The sequence below is a fragment of the Suncus etruscus genome, chromosome X, assembly GCF_024139225.1.
Source record: "Suncus etruscus isolate mSunEtr1 chromosome X, mSunEtr1.pri.cur, whole genome shotgun sequence".
In the NCBI taxonomy this organism is placed as follows: domain Eukaryota; kingdom Metazoa; phylum Chordata; class Mammalia; order Eulipotyphla; family Soricidae; genus Suncus; species Suncus etruscus.
Genome location: NC_064868.1, coordinates 6,641,301 through 6,654,754, shown reverse-complemented (window position 1 = coordinate 6,654,754; position 13,454 = coordinate 6,641,301). Strand labels below are relative to the sequence as shown.

Genomic DNA, 13,454 nt, shown 5'->3' with positions numbered 1-13,454 from the left:
CATCTAGCTTTTTTCTATTTCTTATTTGATGCAAGCCCAGAATGAAGCCTAGTGCTGAACTGGTGAAGAGAGGCAAGGAAATGGGTATTGCAGGTGATGGATAAGGTCTGTATCATCCAGACAAGGATGGTGCCAACTAGCAGTCACTCTTCTCTCATAGACAAGTTGTGGTCAATCCCCAGGAGGCAGGGGAGAAGGGGGATTATTTTCCCAACACTCACAAATCATTTTCCTTATCTTGGCTTGCATTTCTTCATATAAAATTAGGGTAGCATTATAGAAAGTACCATCTTTTATGATGCAACCATTTTCAATTTTGCTCCCTTTTAGTCTTTGATCAGAGGCAAATAGATCAATTTTATAGGACTGTATCTTACTATATGCAATTTTGTGTTCTGGTCTAGTCATTTATTTTTAAAGAAACATCTTTCCAAGTTCCATTTATTCATTTACTTGCTCTGCCAGCATTTATTAAAATATGTATTAGGTTTTAGGCACTATTCCAGGTACCATGAATATAAAGACAGACAAAAAACCCATATGCTTTCTGTTGAAAAGATGGCAGGCTATTGGAATAGAATAGATAATTACAATTAACACTATTGTGATAGATACAGATTTATAGACTTCTGTGTTTACCATTGGAATTGTTTCACAATCTTCTAATCTAGCTGGCTAATATAATTTAATTAATATGACTATTTCCTTTTTTATTTATTTTTTACCATCACAAGTATTGCTCCAACTAGCATGCTTCACACACATTTTTTTCCTGTTATCTAATTTCTGTGTGTATAGATAGTCCCAGGTGAGAGATTACTGTGTCAAAGGATGTTAATTCAGATATTATTTTTATGTGCCTTGGTAAATTAGCTTCATATAGGATCATAAAGATCACAAAATCACCCATTTTTCTAAGCTTGGAAACACTGCTAGCAAATAGACTCAGCACTATTTTCTTAAGGTTTTCATTTGTATATGCTTAATTAATAGCAAAGCTATTAATTAATTCTCCTAGTTAAGATATTCACTTCCTCTGGTGAGATCCCTGTTTATGGAAAATTGATCTATCATTTATCTTGTTACAGCTTCCTAATATGCTTTCTTATGTTATAGATACTAATGGGGGGGTGTACTTAAGAGACCTTGCACGACTCCTCATCCAACTAGGCTACCAGTTCAATGGAAATACCCAAAGTGCTGCCTGAAATGCTGAGGATACCCAGACCACCCCATGGTGTTTGAGTCCTCCAGAAACACATACAGTGGTGATCAAGGGACCATATAATGTCAGGAATATAACTGGCTGATCATATGCAAGGCATACATCTTAACCCCTACACTCTTTTCAGTCCCTGTATATACTTATGTTTCTCCTAATTTATTGTGAATTTCTGGTTGTCATTTTCTATAGATAAACTCCATCAAAATTGTAACTTTAAAAGCAATTGGTTATATCTGTTTATTTCTTTCCTCTGGAATTTCTTTAGTTTTCAATCTTAAGAAGTATGTCCTTCTAGTCCATAGTAAGAAGCTTGCACAAAGAGTGGGAGAGTGCAGGTAGGTCATTAAGGGGACCACTATGACAATGATATTTGGAAATAATCACTTTGAACAAGAGCTGGGTGCTGGAAGGAGATCAAGTGATATGCATGATACCCCTTAAGTTACAATATTGCAAACTATAGTGTCTAAAAGGAAAAGAAGAGAGATGGGGAGAGAAGAAAAATGTCTGCCATAGATGTAGGCAGAGAGGAAGGCAGAGGGAAGGGAAGGGAAGGGAGAGAGAACAGGAGGGAAACTGGGGGCCTTGGTGGTGGGAAATGTGCACTGGTGAAAGGAAGGGTATTGAACATTGTATGGCTGAAACTCAATCAAGAACTTTGTAACTGTATCTCATGGTGATTCAATTAAAATAATTATTATTAAAAAGGGAGGAGGTGCACTGCTGGTAGGAATGTTGTACTGGTGAAGGGGGGTGTTCTGTTTGTGACTGAGACCCAACTACAGATATATTTATTGAAATTTTAAAAAAAGAAAATAAAATTTAAAAAAGAGAAATGTGTCATTCAACTATTTGCATACATATTCTACTCTTGTTGTTCTCTCCCTTTTCTTAACTCACTCAAATTCAAACACTTCTCTTCTGCACACTCTGCTCAGTACCAGGAACAAAAAAGAATGAAAGAAAGTCATCTTAATACAAATTATCCCAACCTGGAAAGAGGCACACAGGGAGGGACTACCACTCTTTTCAACCATATGGAGAGACCCATTAACCAACATCTTGACTTGATGCTCAATTCCTACTGATGAGGTAGGTCAGTTTATGATTCTGATGGTGCTGATGTTAACTAATAGAAAATTGAAAACCATGCAAATGATTCTTGTGACAGAGCAATGAACAGAAATCAAGAAACTGTGATAGGCAAGCAATTTCTCCCCTAGAAAGGACCTCGTGGCTCAGGTGTTCTTGTACTGCAGGATACTCTGTAGTCTTGCAGAGAACTTAGCCAACTTGATTCTGCCTGTTTCCTCTGTCACTGTGACCATTTGCGTGGTGAAAATTCTCTCAAAGTTGGCCTCACAGTCTAGCAGGTTCTCTCACAGAGTTAAGTAAGCCTTTGGTGTATGCTCATATTATATTTGTGTGAGAGCTCAGTAATGCAGCTGCAAGCAGAACTCCTGCCACAGTGACCCACATCAGCTCCACCTATTTAGCCTCCTTCTTGACTTCTAGCTTCCTTTGTTGTACAGCATCCCAGGGATAGGACTGGGGAGTGGGGATGCTAGATAGGCATGAAGAGTGGGATACATTTGGAAACCTCTGTGCGAAGCACAATTTCAGTAAGGTTGGGTGGTTCCAAAAACCAAAGATATTAGATCCATTCATTCTAGTGACAGAAACATCTGGTCAACCCGGATGGTCAGGTTCTGCATGGAATTCTGGGCCTTTGGGACTGTGAGAAGCTTGTGTATGCAGTTAACTCCTTTTACACCAGAAGGACTGACTCCAACAGGCCAAGACAAGGCAAGAGGCAATGGGAATGCTATAAGAAGAACAGGGGTTGGTTGCCAGACAGCTGGACTTGGTTTCCAGCTGTTCTGAGAAGCCAAGGAATTTCTTTTCTCAGCAACAAAATGAAGAGGTTGAAAAGAATGAGCAGACCAGTGCAAGAAAGAGCCCAGCACTGCTATCCATCCCAGGTCTTCTAATAGCAAGCACCCTTTTTCTTCCCTAAGCCCATGATGGTGTCTCTGTCAGAACCACATGAAAGTTGAACCTAGACAAGGAACACAGTCAGTGTGGGTGCTCAGAGTCTCTGAGTAACTAAAACCAAAACAGCCTGGGTTGGGGTGGGAATTTCAGAGATACCCAGAACAGTGTGTTAGAGCAACAATGCCCCCATCTTTAGGCCACCATGTATCTTTGGGGACTCCTTCATCTCTGAAGCAAGTCAATTACATGATGCCAAAGGTCTATTTCGATCTTAATATCCACCAACAACGAGACAAAGCAGCCGTGGTTGGCTCTGACGGTCTGTGCACAGCCACCGCCCTGCGCTTACCACCTACCTCTCCTACCACCTCTATGATGTCACCGACTTTCAGTTCAAGCTCGTCGTCATTCTGGGGTAGGTAGCTGAACGCAACCTGGCATCGGCGCCGCCGTCGCTCACCTGGATGGGGAAAGGGAAATATTTAGACACAAGTGCTTCTCCTCCGAAATGAGGTTTGAAAGAGCAGCTTCCTAGGCATGCAGGCAAATTAAGCTTACGTGTTTCAAATATGCTCTCTGGAACATGGTAGAGGCACAGCAGCCCTAGTCTTAGAGAGCCAGAGAGAGCGAGAGACAGAGAAAAAGATAGACAGAGAGAGAAAGAGAGAGAGAGGCAGAAGAAAGCGAAGCAATGCTTCTTGGTTATTTAGAAGCTGCTGGGTCAGAAAGGCATGGATATGAGAAATCGACCGGTGGGTGCAAGAAGGCAGAAAAGGCCCCGCCTTGAAGTGCTGGAACACAGTGTTGCCTTAAATGGTTTTCCATGGATAGAGCTTTGTAGCCACTGCTGCTAGGTTTTAATGAAAGCTAATAGGAAGGGGTTGGGAGATTAAAAGGGGAGGTTGTATTCGAATGCCAACAAGGCAGGGGAGACCTCTCAAAAGTGCAAAGGAAAGAGAAAGTATCGAGGTCTCACTCTTCCTAATCATCACTCTTGCTGCATGCTGCAATTTGAGTCTGATGGCAAAGGCTGGTTCCATTCCAGTCTGCTCTGGGGTCATTTTAAATGCCCCTTCCCCCGCCCCAGAGTGGTCAACAAATACCCTTCTGTTCTCTTCCCTTTGTCCCAGGGGATTCATCAGCAGGCTCCCGGGCGGCTTCCACAGGATTCACACAGCCCAGTCAGATAAAATCCAGGACCACACTTGACTTGACCCGGGGATACTTGAGGTTTGCAGCTCGATCACCCGGGGTGGCCCAGCTGGGAGGCCCTGGCTGAGAGCCAGTGCAAACACAGACACAGCTGTCCATAGCACATCCACACCGCAGACACGCGTTTAGGGGTGAAAGAACACACATTGGGTACTTGCAACCAACTGAGACAGATACACAGAGACCTGTGCTGGGGAGATGCAGTAAGGAGATAGACGTTGAGGCCAGCATGGCTCAAAAGTCTGTTATTCAACACTTCTCACCTCACATCCTCCTTCCTGCCACCTTATGGCCTAGAAAACCAAAGGGACTTCACGGCAGCACATTTGGAAATGTTCACTTTATTTTTGGCTACTGCCTACCGGGATTCTTCTTGCTTTCAGATCTTCCCCCCTGAGAAAGGAAGGCAGGCAGGAATGCTCACAGGCCTTATGGAGGCCCCAGGCAGCCTGGCATGTACAAAGGGGATGATCTTCGATACCTCCACACACTCACTCATCAATATTTTTCACAGAATACTGGCCCAGTTCTCTCAGTTCCATTTTTTGTCTGCTGGCACCTCACTAGGGAAAACAGGAGTTAACAGAGGACAAAAGGCAGAAGTTCAGAATCAATATCTTGTCTAGTCACTTCTTCGGTGACTCCACAAATACACATGGCCTCTTTGTGCCAAGTCACAGCTGCTTGGCCTTTGTGAGAACAGAATTCGTACGCCAATTCCTAGGTGCTAACCACATTGTCAGCAGGCTGAGGCAGGCCACCCAAGGAGGCCTGGCTCTCCCTAGGCCAGAGAGCCTACCCCAACTGGCTTTCACTGGGAAGGCAGGAAGAGAGGGGCTCCAGTGCACAGAGCTCTGCCACAATTTCACAGCCTACCATAACTGAAGACAAATGATGTAGTTGTGCCACAGAGGATATAGATTTCTCATTCCAGTTCATTCTTCTGAGATGGCCAGGCCATTTTGGCATATATATCTGACCCCTATGATATCCTTGACCCACAGATAATTCTTTTTTTTTTTTTGGCCACACCCGGCATTGCTCAGGGGTTACTCCTGGCTGTCTGCTCAGAAATAGTTCCTGGCAGGCACAGGGGACCATATGGGACACCGGGATTCGAACCAACCACCTTAGGTCCTGGATCGGCTGCTTGCAAGGCAAATGCCACTGTGCTATCTCTCCGGGCCCCCACAGATAATTCTTGCACATGAATTTCTACCATAATTTTTTTAAATTTTTCCTTTCTCTTCTTTTTAAATTTAGTCACCATGAAATTACAAAGTTACTCATGATTTGGTTTCAGGCATACAATGTCTTGACATGATCCCTTCACCAGTGCACTACTACTGTGAATATTTAAGAGTTTTTTGTTTGTTTGTTTGTTTTTGGTTTTTGGGTCAACCTGGCAGTGCTCAGGAGTTACTCCTGGCTCTATGCTCAGGAATCACTCCTGGCAGTCTCAGGGGACCCTATGGGATGCCGGGATACGAACCACTGACCTTCTGCATGCAAGGCAAATGCCCTACCTCCATGCTATCTCTCCGGCCCCTTAAGAGATTTTTTACTAGAAGTCATATTAAAAGCAAATTCAGCGGATTTATAAGTCTGATCATGCAACAAGCAAACACTACCTATGTATAAAACCCACAATCATAATCACAGACATCACCAAATTCCTGACCAAAGTAATTTAAAACAACACTGAAGTCCTAGAGGTAGCCAAGTCATCAAACAGTTAAATGTAAATTCATATCCTCAAAAACCCTTTGTTAAAAAATAAGTAGTGTCCAATGCAACACTAAACAAAAGGCAAAGGGGAAAGGAAAATATTCTTTGAGATAAGATACAAAAGTGGCAAACCATTCTGCCAAGATAGAGGAACAATATAGTGACCCTCACAGAAGTTTCCAAAAGTTGCTGGTGGAAAAAGTCATCTGGAGTAATTCCCCAATGGGATACCAGTGATGCTTTCAAAGCATCTCTGTTACATATCACCCTTTCATCTTGGCAACCACAATAATGAAAAAAATATTGGAAAGGAGACAGAATGAGCAGCCATTTTACAAATGAGAACCCAGCGACTTACCCAAGGTCACCAACTTAGAAATGGTATCTCCTTGGCTTGAATCTGAAGTTCTTCCCTCAATACAAGTTGATCCAATCCAATTCACATCCTGTGCCAAATTCTCTGAAATTTATACTTAACTCTTTCTTGCCACTAAGAGAGACACAATTCTCAATCTTCCCTATTGTTTTTGTATTCAAGATGAATCCCAAACTCCTAAAAGGCTGCTTTTCTAGTCTTAGCTTTTGCATAACACTATTGCCTGCTAGTTCCACAACCCAGATTCCCCTAGGTAGAGTTAATATGAGAGTTAAAATGAGAGATACTGTACTTCAGTTGACTCACTCATCCTAAACTTGAGGAAGTTTATGGATGTATCATTTGCCATGTCTTCCTCTTTGGGCATTTCCCTGCTATTCACTAAGGAGTATGGACCTTCCTTAAAGCAGTATGCAGACAGCAATGTTATCTTCCTTCATTACTAGAGGAAAAAAGAAATAATATGCCTAAGATGGGGTTTCAAATACCTCATACTCCAAGCCTATTCCACATAAACTCAAGTTATAAAAAATTTCATTTGGGGTTTTACCATATGAAATAAGCCAAGTCTTGATAAAAAATTTTTCTTTTGAAAAATTAATGTTTACTGATCATGTCAAAAAACATTAATCTGGGGCCAGAGCAATAGCACAGAAGTAGGGCATTTGCCTTGCACGTGGTCAACCTAGGATGAACCTGGGTTTGATACCCAGCATCCCATATGGTTCCCCAAGCCTGTCAGGAGCAACCACTGAGCACTGCCAGATGTGGCCAAAACACACACACACCGAGAGGGGAAAAAAACCATTAATCTATAGTAGTATAATAAAAAATAAAATAGTACTCTGCCATTTTTTTAAATTTTTATTTATAACCCATTCTTTTTATTGGGCAGACACACCTGGCTGTGCTCAGGGGATACTTCTGGCTCTGCACTCAGAAATCACTCCTGAGTACTCTGCCATATAAAAAATATGTAATCATGCCCTTTGGGACAAAATGTATGGGACTTGAGGTGATTATGTTATACTAAATAAGTCAGGATGTGAAAGAGAGGTTCCAGATGGTTTCTTTCATACATGGAATATGAATTACTAAGGCAAATGGAATTGCCAGAAAAATAAAAGGAGGATACAATGAGCAAAAGGGTCTTTTAGGGGGTGGGAAGGTACTAGAAGTGATGACAGTTACACACAGAACAGATGTTTGAAGTTAAACTCCTGAAATTCTGCCATGTTTAGTAATAAAAATCAATTTAAAAGACAGATAAGACAAAAGTTCTAGTGTTAAGAGTTGGAGTTGGTCATTCCCCTATTTTAGATCTGAGAACTATCCTAGGGGTTTAGAGGTATTTTGTTTTATTTAGTGGGATCTCCAGGTACAACTGTACTTTTCTTTTTTGTTTGTTTGTTTGTTTTTGGGCCACACCCAGTGACACTCAGGAGTTACTCCTGGCTATGTGCTCAGAAGTCACTCCTGGCTTGGGGGACCATATGGGACTCTGGGAATCAAACCCAGGTCCGTCCAGTGTCAGCTGCATGCAAGGCAAACACCCTACGGCTGTGCCATCGCGCCAGCCCCGCAACTGTAATGTAGTATTTAAAAATGTCTCTGGGTCAACTGAAAACTTTTAATAGTTACATTATCTTTTTACATACCTCACCACCTATGAAAAGTCTAGGAATAAAACTTAAAATCATGAATTTTGTTTATTTTTTGGGCCCTACCTAGCTGTACTCAGAGCTGACTCATTATATGCTCAGGAATCACTCGTGAAGAGGCTCAGGGGACCACACAGAATACTGGAGATCAAACCTGGCTTAGATGCATGCAAGGCAAGCTTCCTACCCACTGTACTATGCTCCAGGACTCACTTATATTTTGAAAGAATCCACTACATTCATGAATGAATCTTCACAAGCCTAGAATGTATCCTGAAGCAGTATTGTAAGAATGAAAAAACTGTGGAAAGCTAAAAGGGAAAATCAGAAAAAAAAAGCCCCTAATGTCATGCTTTAGAGTTACTTGTGGCTTTTTTCCCCCCAGTGGAAAAATATCGTCATGTGGGGGACCTATAGAAATTCACTTTCTGGAGTCAGGTCCAGGGACTTGCATTTAAATTTGACTGTACGAATGCACACTCAAACCTAGAGGTGACAACAGAGATGCCTTATGGAAAGAGTGGACTCCCTTCAGAGGCCATTAACCAATGCCTCTCAATCTTGGCTCCACAGTGAAATCACCTGGGGAGCTTGTGCAAAACTTCTAATGACTTGCTAAATTGCAATCTCTGAGGAATTAGGTATCCATAAATACATGGCTTCTTCCACTGCCAGAGCAAAAAAAAAGCAATGAGAACCTTTTCTACTTCTACCCAAATTCATGTGATGCTCAAACACTTGTGGTATATCAAAAGGACTCAGGAAAAGACTTATGGGGATTCCACTGGCCAGATTTGGGACAATAACAACTTCACTGAGGGCTGCATTATCATTTATACAATTCAAAGCAAAATCATGAGCTCACAACGGTGATATGTCAAATAGGTCATGAGGTTGACAGCTCATGTTCATGGATGAAGGAACAGAATTAGGTAAGGATGGGACACAAAAAGAAATGCATTCTTTACACAGCATTCCAACTATCAGAAACAGAAATGACAATCACAGTCACCATTTTATAACTGTCTTGGCAGGGGCTGTCACAAGATTCAATGGTTGCTATAACCACGGGGTGAAACATTTTGGGGATTAAGATATTTGTAGAGTCTCAAAGTAACTACCTCTGCACAGATTATTAATTTCAGAAAGAAAACAATCTCCTTGGAATGGATAAACCATGAGACACAGTCTGATCCAAGTGACCAGCAGATGCATCCTTGTCTAAATGAAGATTTAATGGTGCTTGCAGAATACTTCTGCCTAAAACAATGACTCTCAATCTTACCAGAGTCCAAAGGCCTCCAAGTTCAAAAGAAGAGACAGTCTACTCAAATAGATTTGTGTGACTCCACCCAGAATTTATTGGTAACTACCTGCAAGACCCACCCATTTCTGGGAGGGGTCTTGGGCAGATATTACGTGTATCTTTACCTGCAAGACCCCGCCCATTCCTGGGAGGGGTCTTGGGAAGGTTAGATAAGGCCTTTGACACAGGGGATTAGGGTCTTGGCCAGGATGGAGAGGTAAGAGGAGGAGATTTGGCTGAAAGAAGTTAAGAGGCAGGGCAAGCTAAGAATAGCATGTGTAAATGGTTGAGATTGACCACACATGTGGTGGATAGGGTATGAATAAAGCTGACACTCCCTGAAGCCTGTCTGAGTGAGTCTGAAGTTGCTGACCCGATGGTTAATGGGGGATGGAGCCACGTGGCCGGGGCCTAAGAACAAAGGCCTCCATCCACCATCCAAGCCCATCTTAAGCGCTGAATGTAACAGACTTAGTTTCTTGTAAGATAACATTCAGCTATTAACCCAAATCAAAGGCATTTTGCCATCTTCCTATTCCCTGTAAATCTCTCCTTGATACGTGAAAGCCCACCTGGATCACTCTGTCCTGCGCTGCCCTTGTGGATTTTGTTCTTGAATAAAAATTAAAAGTCAATCTGGCTTTGGGATGAGGCAGAGAGAGGTCAAGGCAAAAAGCAGACTGGCGGGCCCGGAGAGATAGCACAGCGGCGTTTGCCTTGCAAGCAGCCGATCCAGGACCCAAGGTGGTTGGTTCAAATCCCGGTGTCCCATATGGTCCCCCGAGCCTGCCAGGAGCTATTTCTGAGCCAGGAGTAACCCCTGAGCATCGCTGGGTGTGGCCCCCCCCCCAAAAAAACCAAGGGATCGGGTGGTGGCGCTAAAGGTAAGGTGCCTGCCTTGCCTGGGCTAGCCTTGGACGGACCGCGGTTCGATCCCCCGGTGTCCCATATGGTCCCCTAAGCCAGGAGCAACCTCTGAGTGCATAGCCAGGAGTAACCCCTGAGCGTTACTGGGTGTGGCCCAAAAAAAAAAAAAAAAACAAAACAAAAAAAAGCAGACTGGCTTCATGGTTCTTTTCTGACTGGTTTGGCTTATTATTTCTTCACCACTACCCTGCATCTTCAGAGATGTTTTCCTGGGGTTGGAAACTCGATGTACAAGGAGATTTTACAACTGGCACCCAAACAGCAACCCAGGGACCTAAGAAGACCCCAATCATGGTGAGTAGATAGTCACCATGATGGCCCCATCGAGCTGGACTGAATGTGCCATACCTTTCACTGGAACATCAGTTCATATGACCCCTGTTCTGAATGGCTTCATGTTGCTCTGGTCCATCTACCTGCATTTCTCACTCTGGACTGTATGTGCAAGGTTCCCTAGAAATTCTCCCTCGCACATTCCCCGAGAGATGAGGGGCGTCTTCTTGGTGGTGATGAGTTCTCTACCCAAAGACCTTCCCATGGACAATAATTTATTATTCACTGCTGGCATTGAATCAGAGAGACCCACATATCCCAAGGAAGATGAGTCAGCTACCTCTGCAGACTCAGCATCTGAAGATTGCTCAACCAGGGATACCCTCTGCTGCAAGCTTGGAGTCAGGTTGATAATCCAGTACTTGCAATCCAAGTGTTCAGCGTTTATCAAAAGATTCAATGTCTGGCAGAGGTTACAGATTCATCAAAAGAAATGACACCAGAGAAGATGTCTTTGTTCACTGGACAGCTATTAAAAGAAACAATCCCAGGGAGCTTCTGTGTAACATCGGAGATGGGGAAACTGTGGGGTTTGATGTTGTAAAAGGAGAGAAGGGTCCAAAAGCTACTAATGTATCTAGACCTGGTGGACTGCCAGTGATATGTAGCCAATATACTTCCAATCAACATAGGTTCTGCCAATTTACCCCCAACCTCCCTCAACTGCCCCACTATCCATAATAGCAAGAGGATTCCTCTGGCGGGACAGAAGCAGGCAGTGAAGGAAAGAGAGCTGAAGACTCTGGGCATTGTCTCAGACACTGACACCCATGACCTTTCTTCTACCAGAGGCACTTTGTGCCAGGACCTTGGCCACCCAACCTCATCAAGGTCATTTATGGGGTAGAAGCCAAAGAGAAAGTTCTATTTGAGGGTAACCAACAACAGGGAGATTAGTGGGTTCACTAATCTCAGTAACCACAGGCCTTTACGCCCCAGGCAACCTCTGAAGCCTAACACAGAAGGTAAAGATGGAGGAGAAGATGGATGATCCAAGCCCAGCCAAAGAACAGCTGAAAATAAGCTGCTTTCAGAACTTTCTGTAACTTTCTTCTAGATAAATATATTGTTCCTATTTGTATCAGTCATTATATTGCAGGCTAAACTGTGTGTTCTACTGGTATATATTTTAGAGCTATTGTTTTGTTCTATGCCCCAATGCAAACAGAAAATTTTGTATCCAACTTTAGCAGTTTAATATTAGTTTGCACAATTCCAGGGAAGTGAATAATGCTGTTATATTTTTTTTAAAGATCTCGGCTATCCTAGTGAATGATTCCCAATTGCTTTGATGTTTGATTGTGTATATAATATAACAGCTTATTATCAAATTATGTATGTAAAATATTCTAATGTCTTTGTCCACAAAAGTATATGGAAAAGGAAATTGGATAGATTCTTATTATAGTACTCATTATAAGAATGTTTAGCAAACTTATTTTCAAACTGTATATATATACATTTATATCTATTTGCAGAAATGTTCTTGTGATTTTGTTTAGAGAAGTTTATTAAAAGGAACTTGATGGGCTGGAGAGATAGCATGGAGGCAGGGCCTTGCATGCAGAGGGACAGTGGTTCGAATCCTGGCATCCCATATGGTCCCCCGAGCCTGCCAGGAGTAACCCCTGAGTGCTGCTGGGTGTGACCCCCCAATATATATATATATATATATATATATAAAATAAAAGGAACTTGATGTTCTAGAGTTGAATTATAGTGCTTAGTATACGAATGTTTAAGAATTTTCAAATTAAGTTTATCTGCAACAAGGTTCTAATGTTTATGTTCAGAGAAGTCTAGGTAAAAATTCTGTGATAGGTATAAGGCAAAGATATGATAAAGGCTGATTGTTTTGAGAATGGTGTATAAATTTTAAACTTTGACACTATTACAGCCAACTTTTACAGTGCCTATGCAAAATAACAACCACTTTTATAAGTTCAGATCTGGAATTCCTACCTCTAGCAGAGAAAAGTAGAAAAAAATTTGTAACTTTTCTCATTTTTTTGTTTTAAATAGAAAGAGTAGAATTGTAAGATGACATCCAGCTATTAAACCAAAATAAAGACTGTGCCATCTTCCTATTTGCCATCAATCTCTCCTTTGATATGTAAAAGCCCACCTGGATCACTCTGCCTTGCCCTTGGGATTCTGTTCTAGAGTAAAAGAGAAAAGTCAATTCTGGCTTTTGACTGAAACAGAGAGAGGTAGAGGTGAAAGCTGACAGGCTTCATGGTTCTTTCCTGAATAGCTTTGCTTATTTTTCTTTGCTACTACATTGTTTCTTCATACCCAAATGCCTAAGGGGTTAAGAAATATGGTATGTGAGGTGATCTCACAACTCATGGATTTTTATTTTATAGTTTCTAAATAAAAAATGTTAAGTTAAAAATCACATAAGATAAAAAGGCAGATTTGGAGAGATATGATCTGAGGTAAAAAAAACAATAGTACAGTGGGTAAGGTACTTGGCTTGCATGCGGCCAACCCGGTTCTATCTCTGGCAACCCATATGGCCCCCTGAGCCCTCCAGGAGTTACCCTTGAGCATATAGCCAAGAGTAAGCCCTAGGCACCGTGAGATGTAACTCCCAAACATATATATGTATCATATATATATATGTATATATATATATATTGGTCATATATATAAAATCCATTAAATGGATTAGGTTTTATTTTCTTTGGA

General features: G+C 42.0%; 1 protein-coding gene across 1 annotated transcript in view; it reads right to left on the bottom strand.

The window, feature by feature from the left end:
* SH3KBP1 (SH3 domain containing kinase binding protein 1) overlaps nt 1–13,454 on the bottom strand; it is a 362,585-nt gene that overhangs the window by 169,204 nt on the left and 179,927 nt on the right. The window contains exon 4 of the mRNA XM_049766785.1: nt 3,577–3,680. Within this exon, the coding sequence (XP_049622742.1) occupies nt 3,577–3,680 (104 nt within the window). The remainder of the gene's footprint in view (nt 1–3,576; nt 3,681–13,454) is intronic.